We start from the raw sequence: 17,312 nt of genomic DNA, 5'->3' as shown, positions 1-17,312 counted from the left end.
TCACCCCCTCTTTTCCAAAAATATTTTCCCACCTTTCTTCACTTAGAAAATTCTCTTTAAAAAAATTTTTTTTAAAAATAATTTCTACACTTGGGGCGCCTGGTGGCAGAGTCCCTTGGGTGTCTGACTCTTAATTTCAGCTCAGGTCGTGATCTTAGGGTCCTGGGATCCAGCCGCATGTCAATCTCTGTGCCTGGCGGGAGTCTGCTGAAGGTTCTTTCTCTCTCCCTCTGCCCCTCCCCCCACGCTCTCTCTCTCTCTCTCTGAAATAAATGAATAAATCTTAAAAAAAAAAAAAAGTAATCTCGACATTCAACGTGGGGCTGGAATTTACAGCCCCAAGGTCAAGAATCACATGCTCCACCTACTGAGCCATCCAGGCGCCCCTAGATAATTCTTATTCTTCAAGTCTCCCCATTAAACTATAAACTCTTCCAAGGTGAAGATTATCATCATTACCATTGTTGTCATTGACATTTATGGACCAGATAAAAGCGGGTACTACACAGAGAGTCTTCTGTGCGTCATCTCATAGATCCCCACTCAACCCCATGAAGAAGGCAGAGGGACTATCCTCATTTTGCAGATAAGGATATAAGGGTCAGAAAGAGTTGGTAACTTGCTTGAATTTCAAGAGCTCTCACATGTGGACCTATTTCACTGTCTTGTCCAGTGTAGGATTTGGTGTGTAGATGGACTCAGTTCATGTTTGTTGCACTGAACTGAAGGGAAAAGTCAAGATGGAAAACCATCTCTTTAGTTCAGAGGATGACAGCAGGGGTGGAGAAGAGGAGCCAGAAACAAGATGTGGTTTGCCACGCTATTATAGAGGTAAAATCTGGGTAGTGAAATTGTTTTGTTTTTGTTTTTGTTTTTTAAACATTAAGGGACCAGGGGCACCTGGGTGGCTCAGTCAGTTAAGCATCTGCCTTTGGCTCAGGCCATGATCTCTGCACCCTGGAATCGAGTCCCACATCAGGCTCTCTCTCAGTGGGGAGTCTGCTTTTCCCTCTCCCTCTCCCCCTCTCCCCAATCATGCTCTCTCCCTCTCTCTCAAATAAATAAATAAAATCTTTTAAAAAATATAAATGCTCAGGGGCTGGTATTTTTCTCTTATTTAATTTTTTATAAAGTTTATTTATTTTTTTAGTATTCTCTGCATGCAATGTGGGGCTCGAACCCACAACCTCGAGATTAAAAGAGTTGCATACTCTTCCGAGTAAGCCTGCTAGGCACCCTTCCATTTTTTTTTCTTTTTTAGTTTGGGCAGTTCTGTATTCGTGGAAAATTTTAAAGAAAGCACGTGGTTCTTTTACAATTTAAGAAGAGAGAAAGCAGGGCAGAGGCAGAGGCTATGTGACTTGGCACCAACAATATATAGCAAATAAGGGAGAAGAAGGAATCTAAGCCAAAGCCATGCTGGGGGTGGGAAGCTCTATTAAAAGAGCCTAGAGGGGCACCTGGGTGCCCCCATCTTCAGCTCAGGTCATAATCTCAGGGTCCTGGGATTGAGCCCCGCATCAGGCTCTCTGCTCAGCAGGGAGCCTGCTTCCCCCTCTCTCTCTGCTTGCCTGGTTGTGATCTCTCTCTCTCTCTGTCAAATAAATAAAATCTTAAAAATAAAATAAAAGAGCCTAGACATGACAGCCCTGAGACTAGCACATGTACTGGCTAGATAGTAGCTACGCACACATGAGGAAAGGGAAAGAATGTAATAATGGGGCCTAGGAATTCTCCTGAGGTAGAAAGAAGATTTCACAATCTTGCCTTTTTGTTCTGGTTTCTCCCAGGGCCTGCCATGGTGCTCAGTGATGCCACTCACTTATTGGAGACTTACTGTGGGGCCAGACATCGTGCAATAAACACTTTATATCACAGATCATCTCAATGCCTTCAGTTTCTCTCTCTCTAATGTAACTTACATATAGCTGCCGAATCACATTTCCTCAACGGCTGATCATGCCCGGCCGCTACCAGGCCATCAGCAACACGCCCTGCCCCAGGGAATAGTGTCTGAAATCCTGAGTTTGGCAGGTAAGAGCTTTCTTGGGGTGACCTTCACTAACCTGTCCAGCATTGTCTCACACTGCTACTTTTCCAACACAGTAAGTTCCTCGCCTGTGAGTACGTGTCCATTAACCCATCCAGGGAGCACTCACTGACCACCCCCTACGTGTCAGACACTATTTAGGTGTTGGGAAGAGAATGGTAGACAAGGGCCTCCCTCCTCTCATGGAGCTCACCCAAACAAGGGATAAACTAGAAGCTGCCAGCTGTATGGATTTTGAGGACAATAAGAGAGGGTAATGGGATAGTGAGGGCAGGGAGGTGAGGACTGACTTAGGTGGGGACAGTCAGGGAAAGTCTCTGCAAGGAGGTGAATTTCAGGCTGAAAGCTGGTTGGCAAAGAGGAACCTAAGCAAAGATGTGGGCAAGGAACATTCTGGGGCAAGCGGTCTGTTAGGACCAAAGCTCTAAGGTGTGTACAAGCTTGGCGTGATCAAGGGATGGAGGGAACGTGAGAAGGAAGGTGATTTCAGAGGAGGCTGTGGGGGTGGGGGCGGGGGGAGTGTTAAATCAAGGGGAGCCTTGGAGGTCTGGCTGAAGATTGGGGTTTTTATCCTAAAGGCAATGGGAAGCTGCAGACAGGTGATGTGATGTGACTCGATTTATGATTTTAAATGATTACTTTGTTTCTATGAGAAGGAATTAGAGCAAAAACAAAATCAGGGAGATCAGTTAGGAGATGAAGGCAGGAACTCAGAAAATACGGTGGTGGTTGTTTGGAGCTGGGGAGTGGCAGTGGGGATGGAGGTCTGACACAGGTTTGAGAGCAACCAGCGAAGTAAAATCGTTAGGGCTTGGTGAGGATGAGGATTTTGAAGTGACAGAGTGAGGAAATGTGGAGTATTGCAAGATGCCAATGACCCAGGCATAGGTTAGAAACAAAGGGAAAACAGGGAAAGGCAGCTACCTCAACCCTCACCACTAGCATTTAATATTCCTGCTTGGGGCGCCTGGGTAGCTCGGTGGGTTAAAGCCTCTGCCTTCAGCTCAGGTCATGATCCCAGGGTCCTGGGATTGAGCCCCGCATCGGGCTCTCTGCTTGGCAGGAGGCTGCTTCCTCCTCTCTCTCTGCCTACTTGTGATTTCTGTTTGTCAATTAAACAAATAAAATCTTTAAAAAAAAATCATATAGATCGTATTTGATTTAGAACAATACCTAGGCAGATAAAAGAGACAAAGATGGTATACTCTCATATTATCCTGAAAAGGAGGCAGAATCATTCCCTGCTAATAGGGATGTGGCTTCTTCTCCTGCTTCAGGCAGGACAGTCCTGGCAAGTATGACTTGGCAAGTTGGAGTCCATCCCTGACTAAGGAATCACTCAAGTAGTTACTGAACTCTTGTACACACTGTTTGATGGCAGAACCGGACAAACTGGAGGGGAGTAAGGCAGGAGAAAAACAAGGGAGTACCTTAGAAAAGTTGTGAGATTTATGCAGTTATAAATGTCCAGAAACAGTCTCTCAGGGGACAGGGCTCCGAAATCTAAGGCATGGGGCTGAAATCCAGGCAGTAATATTTAAAAACTGAGGGAATTCTAGTAAAACAGCTAGGGTGGGGGTACTTGGCTGGCTCCGTTGGTTAAGTGTCTGACTTTTTTTTTTTTTTTTTTTGAAGATTTGTTTGAGAGGGAGGGAGAGAGGGAGAGAGCATGAGCAGGGGGAGGGATAGAGGGTGAGGAAGAAGCAAAGTCCCCACTGAGCAGGGAGCCCCAACATGAGGCTTGATGTCAGGACTCGAACTCAGGACCCCAGGATCATGAAATGAGCCGAAGGCAGATGCTTAACCAAGTGAACCACACAGACGCCCCTAAGTGTCTGACTCTTGATTTGGGCTCAGGTAGTTTGAGCCCCATGTTGGGCTCCCCACTCAGCGGGGAGTCTGCCTGTCTCCCTCTCCCTCTGCTCACTCTCTCTCTCAAACAAATAAATAAATAAATCTTAAAAACGACGACCACCACCACCCACCTAGTGTGCCGTTCCTATATAAACTAGTTTGGGGAAACCAAAGAATTGGGAAGAGGGAGTTCTCCTTATAGAAGTATTTCAGCTAATAAATGAAGAAGGAATAAACTATGGAAATAAAACCACCATTTGGCAAACGCAAATGGCATGAGGGCTACCAACATCATGAGATAATATCATACCATGTACTTCCTGGTAGAAGGACACGAGATCACCATGGGGTATTCTTACCTCTCAGAATCTGAATCTGATCATGTTTATACATCCAAATACCAATATTAGGAGAGCAGAGGAGGGGTGGCTGGTGCAATCGGGGGGGGGGGGGGCCCTTGCCTCTTGGCTCTTGATCTTGGGGTTGTGGGTTTGAGCCCCATGTTGGGTGTGGAGACTATGTTAAAGAAATAAAATATTTTTTTTAAAAAGAGGGGGGAGCTGAGGATAGAGGATCATGTTAAAAGACCCCAGAGGATGGAAGTGGACGAACACAGAGCTGGGGGAACACTACAGGACAACCAGATTTCCTCAACAAATAAGTTATAAGAACAGAGACAGAGGAAGAGGGGAGCAGATCAAGACATGTAAGGAACATACCAACAGATGGATATGGAGACCTTATTTGGATTTTGATTCAAACAAACTAAAAATGACAAAAGCAAAAAAGCGTAAGATAACCAGGGACATGTGAACGTTGACTGAAATATTTGATGATACTGTGAATCACTGCTCATTTTTTTTCAAGAGCAATAATAGTATTGCGGCTATGTTTAATAGAAGAGACACCTTTTACAGCAGTGGTTCTCAAAATTAGAGCATACATCACATTGCCTGGAGGGCTTATTAAAACACGGACTGCTGAGCTCCACCCCTAGTCTCTGATTCAGCAGCTCTGGGGTGGGAACTTAGAATGTGCATTTCTACCAAGTTAGCAGGTGACACTAATGCTACGGGTCTGGGCTCACGTTTTGGGAACCACTGCACTGGGTTAAGCAGATTTTTAAAATCTGACTACTCTTTCAAAGAAAGAGCTGAGGTTATCAGCTGAGTTCTATCTATCCCAAGTGGGTTACAGCTCTCAGACAGGATTCCATATAATGAAAGAGAATGAACTCTTGTTAAAAGGCTCACGTAATAATTTAGTTTGTACTGCCACAGGAAGGCGTGAAAGAACACCTTCAGATCACTTTTCTGTCCGAGTGTGACACACCCAGCTCCCTCCTCAAGCACCGGCCTCTGCCCTTCCCCTTCTCACTCCCCAGCACAGGATCCCGTAAAGCTCCCTGGAACTTGGGCCACATCCCTCCATCATTTCCAAATTCAAAATGGGTTGATGCATATAATCTGGGGCATCCAGTCCTACACGGAGTGTCTCACTTTTGAGACACAGAACTGGTCCATTCTGTGCTGTTGTAGAGGGGACCTGCTGCCAAATGTTGGCTCTTCTGTCCCCTGTGTGACCCACAATGCATCATTCGGCGATTTCGGGCCTTAGGTTTTCAACAGGTAAAGAAAGAAATCTGTTATTATGAGAGAAAAGGGGGCACCTGGAGAAATATTAACCAGAGTTCCTTGGAGGAAAGACATTTCCAACAATACTAGAAAACTGCACTTTACAGACATCATGACTTTATAATTTAACAACAAAGTGCTTGTGTGTGTGCGTGCGCGCGTTAGATCCTCACAACAACCTTGTGAGGTAGGTAAGGTAGAGGCTGAGGGGAGGTAAAGTCCGGCCAAATTAAATGTCAGGGCCAGCGCTCAAACACCTCACCTTCTCAATGCAGTCAGTGTTCTTTCCAACACACTGCCTTCCCTCAATTTATTTCTGCTAAATATAGGAATGTGCTAGTGCATAAAATGATTAATCTAAAAAAAATCAGGCTTGCGTTAACGTAAAACTACAGGGCCCACGAACCAGGTGATTAGAAACAGGAGCTGTTTCCTTCAGCTAAATGCCGGAACGACCCTGGTAATATTTAGCATCTCAGCGGTTTTGCTTCCACAGTTTTATAGTCCTCTCCAGCCTCCTCTGGCTTGTTGAATGTGGGGTATTTTCTATGCCTCCAATGGCAGCAAGGCTCCAGTGGGAGTACCTCATACCCTGCTGTGCAAAGAGCTTCTGAAATTCTCTCAGCCTTGAAGTCACAAGACCACAAACATCCTCTAGGAGAATTCTGCCTTGTCACGGCGATGAGACATCTGGTGACTAACGTCTGCATGGCACTGGATAGGGAGAGTGTTTTCTGCTTTATTACATCTTTGTGTTCACGGCCCAAATCCTCTAGCTGCAATCTAATTGCTCGCGAGTTCTGGCCTTGTAGGGCTGTGTTAATGAATTCCTTAGTGAATCATAAGGCTAATAAAGGTATTGAGGACTTTTTAAGGGCCCGGTGTTATTTAGTATTAAGGGCTTATAAGAGCTCAAATATTAATCACTAATAGTGATAATGTGGCCCCACGTATCTCACTCCTCTTTCCGTAATCAAGCATCAACTGCCAAACTCACGTTTCCATAAGGTCAGTTAAAAACACTGAAGGAATGCCTTTTGTATTCAGAACATTATTTGCAGCCTATGGGTTTATCCTCACCATTAAAGTGTAGGAAAAGGCCCAGCTTGAGCCACTGATGTCCATGTTCAGGCTTTCTCTACATGAAGCACCGGGAGGCAGCAGAAATGAAAATCTGAAAAAGGGCAGAAGAACCACTACAGACCATTTTCCGAGATCAAATGGGTATTTTGATGGCATAAGAGATGCGCTTTCTGACGGAAGCTCTTGTCACATCTATTGCAGTGGAAAGGTTTTTCTCCTGTATGTGTTCTCTGGTGTGTGAGAAAATGGGAACGCTGATTGAAGGTTTTGCCACACTCGGGACAGTGATAGGGTCTGTCTCCTAAGTGGATCCGTTGATGGGTAATGAAATGGGAGCTCTGGTTGAAGCTCTTCCCACACTCACCACATTTGTAGGGTCTTTCCCCCGTGTGGATCCGTTGGTGCTTTATGAGGGCAGAGCTGTCGGCGAATCCCTTCTCACAGCTGTCACACTTGAACGGCCTCTCCCCTGTGTGTGTCCTCTGGTGCGTGACCAGGTGTGAGCTCTGACTGAAACTTTTGTGGCAGTCAGGACAGCTGAAAGGCCTTTCTCCTGAGTGAGTACTCATGTGCGCTACAAAGTGAGAACTATCTCTAAAGCCCTTCCCACACTCTGGGCACTTAAAGGGCCGTTCCCCTGTGTGGGTTCGTTGGTGCTTAACCAAGTCTGAGCTCTGGCTAAAACTTTCCTCACAATCACCACACCTATAAGGCTTCACTCCCGTGTGGGTCCTCTGATGGGTGATGAAGTTTGAGCTTCGACTAAAGCTTTTATGGCATTCGAGACACGTATAGGGCTTCTCTCCTGTGTGGGTTCTTTGGTGCATTATGAGGTGTGGCTTCCGCCCAAAGGTCTTTCCACACTCTGGGCATTCATAGGGTCTCTCACCTGTGTGGGTTCTCTGGTGTTTGATGAGCGTAGAGCTGTCGCTGAATTTTTTCTCACACCCGCTGCACTGGTAGGGTTTCTCTCCTGTGTGCGTTCTGCGATGGGTGACAAGGTCTGAACTCTGTTTGAAGCCCTTCCCACACTCGATGCATTTATAAGGCCTCTCACCAGTATGGGTTCTCAGGTGTCTTATGAGATAGGAGCTCTGGTTGAAGCTTTTTCCACATTCTGCGCACACAGGCTTCTTTCCGACATATCCGTCCAGCAGCTTGTTTAAATCCTTCTCCTGTGGAAGGGGCTCCGGTTGGCCCTCTCCTGGTAGGGTTCCATGTTGCCCTTCGAATTCAAGGTCCCTCTCCCAGTTTTCTCCCCATCTAGGAGGCCCATCTTTATTGGCCCTTTCTGAAGATGCTCCACATCGTTCTGCTATTGCTGAAATGTCCTGATTGAGTTTTGTCACCTGATTCTCAAAGTCTGAAAAATGAACGAAAGTAACGGGGAACAAAGTTAACCAGTTATCGGGACAAAGCAGCAGAAGGCAGTAAGAAAGACTGAGATTAGCGCTTTGGCAACAGACTACACTTAATTTGACTTTGTGTAAAGTTTTCACTTTGGGAAAAGTTTTTTTTTTTTAATTTTTATAAAGATTTTATTTTTAAGTAATCGCTACATCCAATGTGCGGCTCAAACTCACAACCCTGAGATCAAGAATTGCACACTCCACTGACTGAGCCAGCCAGGCACCTCTCACTTGTGAAAAGCTTATTGAAGTTCATTAAGCTTACAGAAAACATAAATTCCTAAACCCTTTGTAAGATGAATCTTGGGGGACACCCTGAGTGGCTCAGCCAGTTAAGCATCTGCCTTTAGCTCAGGTCATGATCACAGGGTTGCTGGATTGAGCCCTGCATCGGGCTCTCTGCTCAGCAGGGAGTCTGTTTCCCCCTCGCCCCCTGCCCTTCCCCCATCTCCCATGCTCTCTCTCTCTTTCAAATAAATAAAAACAAAATCTTAAAAAACAACAACAACAGGGACGCCTGGGTGGCTCAGTTGGTTAAGCAGCTGCCTTCGGCTCAGGTCATGATCCTCAGCTCAGCGTCCTGGGATCGAGTCCCACATCGGGCTCCTTGCTCCGCAGGGAGCCTGCTTCTCCCTCTGCCTCTGCCTTCCACTCTGTCTGCCTGTGCTTGCTCTCACTCTCTCTCTCTCTCTGACAAATAAATAAATAAAATCTTTAAAAAAAAAAAAAAAAAACAACAACAAAAACAAAAACAAGAAACCAAGGCTGAAATGCTAGATTTCCTCCCACGGGGTAATAGCCACATCTCACCCGTGTGACTTTCCCTTACGATCTTCCTTGCCTCGAAGTTTTGTAGTGGTAGCACCCACGGCTCTTCCTTCTGCTCCAGCTGGGAGATTACACCTGTACCGGCAAGTCTATAAAGGAAGGTGAATGTAGGATATTAATCTGAGCCAACCACACAATGCTTGACCAAAAAGGCAAGCCCTTCTCCTTCCCTAAGTGGAGGAGAAAGCCCAGGGACACGCTAAGCTAATGGGTGTTGGTCTCATTGGAAGGATTGCCATGATGGAGTGAGAAAACAGGGTGATTTCCCCAAGACGCTGAGAAAATAGCCCCTTTCCTCCCATTAAAACAATAACAACAACAACAAAACAAGGAGACATGGGTGATAGAAGTCCTGAGTGAGCACAGTAATTCATCTCTGAAGGCACAAGGCTAAAGCCATGTAGAGAGAGAATTTTATGAGCAACAATGCTGCCATGACCTCACCCTTAGAAAGAATCAGGGAAGTTAACTATAATGTTGGGCTTTAAACTTTTCCCAGAAGGAAAGCAGTAGATACAGTCATGCATGAGAAAAAGACAAACACTTGTAAGAAAAAAAAATGGGCAAAGGATACAAATAGGCAATTCACACACACACACACACACACAGAGGCACACACACATACATATAAATGTATAAAAATGTGAAAATCTTTATAAAGATGTGAAAAATCTTTAATCATTAATCAAAGAAATTCAAATAAAAACAGACCATACAATATGGAGATAAAGAGTGCAAACCACCGAAGTTTCAATCTTAACCCTTCCTCTTACAAGCTGTGTGACTTCAGGAAAGTGACTTAAACTCTCTGTGTCTAAGGGTCTTCCTCTGTAGACTAGGGATAATGATAAGACCTATCTCATAGGAGATTAAGTGTAAGTCCTCAATAAATGTTCACTGTCACAATTATTTAACCCAGACTCTTAAATTATAATACCTACCAGGATAGGTAAAATGTAAAGAAATGGACACTTTCATATAACACTTGCAGGAATAAATAATTCAATCTTTTTGGAAGGCATTTGGCAAAAATATGAAATACCTCAGAAATGTATCTATCTTTTGATCCAGCAATTCTAATTCTGGGAATTCTTTTTTTTTCTTTTTTTAAGATTTTACTTATTTATTTGACAGACAGAGATCTCAAGTAGGCAGAGGGGCAGGCAGAAAGAGAGGAGGAAGCAGGCTCCCTGCCAAGCAGTGAACCTGATTTAGGGCTTGAAACTAGGACCCTGGGATCATGACCTGACCCGAAGGCAGAGGCTTTAACCCACTGAGCCACCCAGGCGCCCCAAATTCTGGGAATTCTAAGGAAATAAAAAAAGTTAAAATAAAAAGTTGTGGGACGCCTGGCTGGCCCAGTTGAAAGAGCATGTGATTCTTAATGTCAGTTGTGAGTTTGAGCCCCATCTTGGGGGTAGAGATAACAACAAGAACAACAACAACAAAATAATAATAATAGTCATAATAATGAAACTTAAAAAAAAGTTGTGCAAAAGATGTATTAGTTAATTACTAACTAAGTATATTTTAATTAATAAGACCTAAAAAAGAAAGACAGCTAAGAGATGGTCATCACAATACTGGTGAAGATCTGGAAATGACCTGTCTCACGACAAAGGAATAATCATATGTGACTAAGCCACATGAAACTGCCATTGTACAAGCTAAAAAGTGGTTTAAAAATGGTCAAGAATACAGTTCAACAAGTTATCATATTCCATTCAATAAATTACTAAGTAGTGGGACGCCTGGGTGGCTCAGTTGGTTAAGCAGCTGCCTTCGGCTCAGGTCATGATCCCAGCGTCCTGGGATCGAGTCCCACATCGGGCTCCTTGCTCAGCAGGGAGCCTGCTTCTCCCTCTGCCTCTGCCTGCCATTCTGTCTGCCTGTGCTCGCTCTCTCCCCCCCCTCTCTCTGATAAATAAACAAAATCATTAAAAAAATAATAAATTACTAAGTAGTTATTTTAAGCAATGTATAGAAAACTATTGTTGTCAATATATATTCACAATACACTATGTAAAAAAGTAAGATACACAACTGAACATACAAGTATGACCCCAATTTTTTTCTTTTGCTTTTATTAATTACATAGATCCTTAGAAGCATGCTGGAAGGATAGTAACTCTTCAGTCGTGGCATGGAGTGGGACTTTGGTTTCCATTTTGTCTCTCTTTTTCTTCAAGGGACATATACTACTCATGAAGTAAAGCAAGGAGAAGGGGTAGCTGTTGTATTTTAGAAAAAGCACTGGAGGTTTGTTCTGTCTGTTTTTGAAGTGACAGGAGAAAACACAGCTCCCCCTTAGCCACAAAGACCTGGGTTGGACTCTCACCTCTGCCACTTAACTTTGAGTCTCAGGGTCCTGACCTGAAAGAGGGGGATAATAATAACCACATCAAAGAGTTGTGGTGAGATATTAACAAGACAATAAATATCAACGATATCTGCAAGCCATAAAGTGCCATAAAAATGGAAGTCATTCAAAAAAAAAAAAGGGGGGGGAAGTTATTCTTTTTCTACAAGGGAGGCAACAAAGACTCTCAGAGAGCTGGTGCTATAAGAGACCAGGCTCCCTAGAGACCACTTGGACCTGGACAGTCTCACAATATCTAAGTCTGAAATCTAAAGGAGAGTAGCAGCCTTACCCTTTGAGAGCCCATTCTTCTAACTGTGCTGGGTGGTACCCCTGAAGAGGATTCTCTAAGCGGTGTCCAGGTAACCCATTCTTCCCTGAAGTCCTCAGCCACATCATTGAGAGTCATAAGTTCCTAAAGCAAGAGACCTCAGTATGCATCAAAAGCTCTCTGGACATTCTAATCATTGTCTCAAAACCAAAAGACAGCCCCAGTGGCCACCAGTGTACCCAAAGAGACCACTTTCCCCACCCCTCACCCCCCGCCCCCCGCCTAGAATAGCAATGAGGTAATTCTGTCAACCACGGAGGAGTTGCTTTTCTTGTTGTTTCTACATCATCCTTCCCTTGGCCAACACGCACATCACGAAGTGAGGCCTGGAGCTCCCAAACACATCTACAGAATCCACAGTCTTTGGAAACATGAGCTTTTTGAGGATTAACTTGTCCATGATGGACCAGATAAACAAAGAGAATATGTGGGGATGACTTGATTTGTGAAAAGCTCTCCAGCGACATTTTCCTCAGCAACCTAGGAGATTGTGGACTTCGTTCTACTTGTATTAGTTATGGAGCAGCTGACTTTTCCTGGCTTGTAGATTTGGTGTCAACTTCAAGGAACAGACTACACAGAACCCCAAAGCCAACGACCCGGGGTACCATTCTATTTCAAGGTTTAATGGAATCAGAAATGAGATTTAAAAAGACCTGGGTAAGCTGTAAAATAAAGTAAAATTTAACGAAGATAAGCACACACACATACACACACACACACACACATACAAACAAATCCATGGGGCCTGAAAACAATCATCAACACATTGATAAAACTGACAGCAGTATCAAGAAAAAATTATTTGGAGGGTGTTGGTCAGATTACTGGATGGATCAGTAATTTATTCAGCAATATGTTGTAAGGCATTAGGAGTCACAAAGAAATATAATGGGCTTTTTTTAGTTTTGTTTTGGGGTCTTTTGTGGGGTTTTTTGGGGGGAGGGAGTGGCTTAAAGAGTTTCCAATAGAAACAAACACAAGTCAGCCAGATGAACCTGCTACAAAAAATTCTGCATTTCAGTGGAGGATGGACCAGACTGGAGTGAGGAAGCTTAACTCTTCCTGGGTTTTTTGTCTCGCCCATCAAAGCACCTGGGTGCGAGGAGAAGACACACTTTTCACGGAAATATTTACACATTTCCACACATTGGTATTGGTCATTATAAAGTACTGAATTTTTAAGGACCTAAACATCGCAGGGATACATTTCATCTCTCCAGATTAAAACAGTGTCATTAGGAAGTAAGTTTTGAGCATAAATTTTATTTCCACGTCCATTCGGAAACACAACTGCTAAGCCCACTTGCAGGAGTCAGCGGGACTGACGGGGAGGGAGTTCGCAGCCACCGTCCCAGAAACCTTATTTCTCGCCCCGTCTCCTGCCCCCACCCCCACCCCGACAGGTGACCCCGCAGGCCCCAGGGCGCAGAGGTGCTGTGACTAAGGGCCATTGTGAGCAGCACCAGTTTGTTCGCTGGGTTATTAATAGGGACATGACGGCACGGGTGGGCCGACACCCGTCCCTCCCGCCCTCCCCGGGCAGTGCTCGAGGCCCTAATCAGGGCGCCGCGGTCACAGGGTCACAAGCACTGAGCTGAAGCCCGGAGACCACCTCGGAGGAGAAAGAACATTGGTCGAGAGGATGGGCTCTCCCGACGACGGCACAGAAAGCCGCAGCCACCTCTCCCCACTCTTCAGCAAACGCCGCGGGCTCCGAAAGGCGAGCGCGGGGACCTGGCAGGGAGCACATCGCGGCGGAGGGCGAGTCCCCTCCACGCCCCTCAACAGCTCCCAGGCTACCGCCGCGGTCTCCTTCCCCGCATCACTCACCGCCCCGGGGCGCGGCCGGGGATGGAGCAGGAATTGAGAGTCCTCCACCGCCGAGCCACACCCGGCCCACAACGCCGAGGCGGTCCCTCCCTGAACCCGACCGGGATTCGTGACAGGGCTGTGGGGACACAGGTGGGACTCAAGGCTCGACAGCCCGCAGCCGGAAAACACCGCCCCTGTTCCCTTACCATTGGCTCCTCATTTTCCGCGACCAGAAGCTTCGTCCGTCCATAGGCTGACAGAGCTTTCAATCACCGCGCGGCCTGCTGGGAAATGTAGTCTCGAACTAGACCGCAAAGGACCCGGAGTCCCGGGATACCCGGGTCCGAGCGGTGGCAAGTACTAAGCCCAATTCTCCCTACCGCGGGAGCTGCTCCTCTAGAGGTGAGAGAGGGATCTGCAAACCGGAGCCTCCTGGCCTCGCCCGACTGCCGCGGAACAGCCATGTACCAACGGCGGCGTCTCCCGCGCTCTGGCACCTCGCCCTCTGCCAAGCGCGGGGCAGCTCACCGCCGCGGACTTGTGGATCCTCCTCTTCCAGGTCCCCCGTCGCCGAACGCCAGAGCCTGCATGGTGTCTGCCCGCAGCTGGTTCCAGGGCAACTCGGACTATGCATTAAGAAACCCCACGCAGAAGCCGTTAGCAGAAAGCAGACGTTCTGCTCCCTTCCGTTAGCCTCACAGTTCCACTGGTTAACACGCCTGTTAAAAGCCAGAAGAGGCTGGCGAGGGTGTCATGACGATCATCTAGGAAATGTGTATTGGGTTCCGAACTGTGGAGGCCACTGGGTCTTATGGGAGAACTAGTGTTCACGTTGGGGGGCGGGGGGCCCTACCTAAAAAAAAAAAAACAATAGAAGCCTTTCTTTACAATGAAGACAACGCACCTATCTATCCTGTTTGTTGATTCAAAGCAATTAAAAAACGAGAACATTTTAAATTACCAGCTCATGACTAATGTAAAGACTCCTTCAGTGCTAATTCAACCATTCCGTCAACAAACATATATGGTGCATCTTCCAACATCTTCCAACAAACAGTTGCTGGGAACGTTCTACATTCCAGACTGTTCTGGGCACTGTGGTTACCCCCAGGAATTATGTAGGACCATTGCTTCCATGAAGCTCACAGGTCAACAGGGGAGAGAAACCATAGAAGATACTAAAATACCAAATAATATTGCCCCCCCCCAAATAGCTGGGGCGTCTCATTTGTTTTTGCTGTCTAGCGGCAGTCATCCGCAAGATGACCACAGTAGTATTTGGGAGAATTCTGTCCACTACAAACAAATGTCTGGTTTTGCTTAGCGGATGTACTTTAGTTAGACAGAAATAGGGAAAACTAATCTCATGGGAGCCCAGAAGCAGCGAGGAACACCCTGCAAACCTAGGGAGTACCAGACCTCATGCAACTCCAACATAGTCCAGGATCTGGAGAATCAATGGCATCTCGGGCCCCTCAGGGCTCTTTCTGGTGTTCTGCCATTAGGAAGATTCCATGGCTCTTCAATCAATCAGCAAGGAATGTGGAGGGGAGAGGAATGAGAGTCACTGAACCTTGCTGCGGCTGTCCGTTGCCTCTCTCTGTGGTCTCCGTTCCTTCTGCCCCAGCCTTGCTCTCTCCGGGCTTACCACTAGCAGATGTGTGGGAAGAAAAAGGGGAGGAGAAGCTTGGTCTCGTAATAAAAACAGCCAGTAGAGGACAAGAGGCCAGGTACTGCTGGTGGCCACTTAGATAAGGCCCATGACCTATTAGGAGTTGGGTGCTTACAGGTGTGCCAGAGAGAAGGCAATGCAGGTGCAGAGGATGAAAAGAAAGATTTTTAGTAGGCGCTACAACTGGCTTTTTTTTTAATTAAAAAAATTTTTTTAAATTTTTGGGCGCCTGAGTGGCTCAGTTGGTTAGCATCTGCCTTCCGCTCTGGTTATGATCCCAGGGTTCTGGGATCGAGTCCCGCATAGGGCTCCCTGCTCAGTGGGAAGCCTGCTTCTTCCTCTCCTACTCCCCTTGCTTGTGTTCCCTCTCTCACTGTGTGTTTCTGTCAAATAAACAAATTAAATCTTTTAAAAAAACATTTTGGGTTTAAAATAGTCAAATTTGGGTAAACTTAAGTCAAAAAAATTTTTAAAGATTTTGTTTATTTGACAGAGATCACAAGTAGGCAGAGAGAGATCAGGGAGTGGGGTGGGGTGGGGAGCAGGTTCCCTGCTGAGCAGAGAGCCCGGTGCGGGGCTCAATCCCAGGACCCTAAGATCATGACCTGAGCGGAAGGCAGAGGCTAACCCACTGAGCCACCCAGGTGCCCCAACCTTAGTCAATTTAGAATTTAAACTCCCTTTGAGCGCTGTCTCTCTCCCCCAAGGGTCTCTCCTCCATTTACATCCTTTTCCAAGATATTATCGGGCACTGGGGAAACAGGCCCCAGTTCTCAGCAGACCTCCACTGGCTTCTGTTACCCACTTGTGCTCACCTCACCTCACCAGATCTTCCATGTCAACCTCTGGACTCATTTAATCTCCACCGACCTGTTCACACCTGGAGGCCTGTTCTCTCTGGTACCTACTTGGGCTGCTGCCCAGAAACCTTGGCCACAGGTCTTCAGCCATATGGTGATCCTTTGGGAGATCTCCTGGCTCTCAACTTCAGCTACTCTGCTTACTTTTACTGGAAGCACTTGGAGACTTCTGGAACCCTCCATGTTCCACAGCATTAGTCTTGGGGTGTTACCTCTGACCCTTTTCCTGCTCAATTCATCTAGAACTACCACATGTTTACTTGGGGATGCTCTCCGTGCCAGTTTCCTTTAACAGTTCAAAGAAAGAAGCAGGCAGTGATTTCTTTTATGTCAGTTTCCCTTTCGACCTCTCTGGGGGTTCTTAGCATCACTTTCCCGCTTCTCTTCCCCATTGAGGATCAATTCCCTGGCCTGCTTTTAATGGCAGAAGGCTGTCTGGAAAGACCTCCATAAGGAACCACACTGGGCTACATGTAAGAGAAACCTGACCCCCGTGGCATTGCCAGAGGAGGAGCTGTTTTTCTTGTGTCTCAGGAAGTGTAAAAATAGGGCTGGGACAGCAGCTCTGGGCCACCACCAGGGACCCGGGCATCCTCTGTCTCCCTGCTCTGCCAACTTTAGTGGGTGCCTCTTGTCTTGGTCACTTCTAGCCATCATGTTTGGGTTTCTTGGTAGAATATCATTCTGCCATGAAATGCTATGACCGCTGAAATAACACAGAACGTGGAAAAAATGAAAAATGTAAAAACAAGTAAGAAACCATGTGGCAAAGCAGATGAAATACCCATTTGTATGTGGTGAATATTGGTCATGTATACACCCGCCCACTAACCTTCTCCAAAAAAACAGCACCTGACTTTCTGGAGAAAATAGCACCACCCACGGTTCCGATGAGAGCAGGTGTCTTCTTCTACGACCCTCCCTCTGTCACAGGGTGTGGTTTGGAAGTGGGTACCGGACCCAGACTGAACGGGTCGCAGCTTTGTGCCTCCTTGCCATGACGATCGCCCACAGGGTGTGCAGGGAACTCAAGCTGAACCTGTCAGGGACGTGCCCCCGCACTTCTGAATCTGGAACCAAAGAAAATAAGACCTTTTCCTGCCTGTAGGGGATGATGGGAAGAGGCCAGGCTGTGGGGATGGGCAGACGGTTTCCTGACCCACGAACTGCAGCCTGAGAGTGAGGGGCTCACAGAAAGTCCGAGGCAGGAAAGCAGTCCCCAGAGACTTTAAGCCTTTGGTTACTGAGGCCAGAAATAGCCCTGACTTTTTCTTAAGTTTGTTTTATGAGTCAATAAATATTCCTGTCTTGCCTAAGCTAGTCTGAGTGGTAAAGTTCAGGCACTTGAAATTGAAAAATTCCCCACTGTTGCACTATTTCTGTTGAAAAAAAAAAAAATCCATGCATGTGAATATAC

General features: G+C 46.3%; 1 protein-coding gene across 3 annotated transcripts; it reads right to left on the bottom strand.

Annotated features, from left to right (window-relative positions):
* Positions 1-5,638: 5,638 nt before the first annotated feature.
* Positions 5,639-13,643, bottom strand: ZNF774 (zinc finger protein 774). Of its 3 annotated transcripts, none has more exons than XM_032342035.1 (4): positions 13,570-13,643; positions 11,510-11,632; positions 8,841-8,947; positions 5,639-7,984 (listed from the first exon to the last, which is right to left on the bottom strand). In XM_032342035.1, exons 2-4 carry the CDS (start codon positions 11,614-11,616, stop codon positions 6,735-6,737), a joined length of 1,464 nt encoding a protein of 487 aa, XP_032197926.1. In that variant the 5' UTR covers positions 11,617-11,632; positions 13,570-13,643; the 3' UTR covers positions 5,639-6,734. The 3 variants fall into 3 exon arrangements, with proteins under 3 accessions (XP_032197926.1, XP_032197925.1, XP_032197924.1); XM_032342034.1 differs by lacking the exon at positions 13,570-13,643 and adding an exon at positions 13,382-13,560; XM_032342033.1 differs by lacking the exon at positions 13,570-13,643 and having other exon boundaries at positions 11,510-13,560.
* Between the last annotated feature and the right edge of the window lie 3,669 nt (positions 13,644-17,312).

This window comes from Mustela erminea, chromosome 5 (assembly GCF_009829155.1).
Source record: "Mustela erminea isolate mMusErm1 chromosome 5, mMusErm1.Pri, whole genome shotgun sequence".
Classification (NCBI taxonomy): domain Eukaryota; kingdom Metazoa; phylum Chordata; class Mammalia; order Carnivora; family Mustelidae; genus Mustela; species Mustela erminea.
This window is presented reverse-complemented; position numbering and strand designations above follow the sequence as displayed.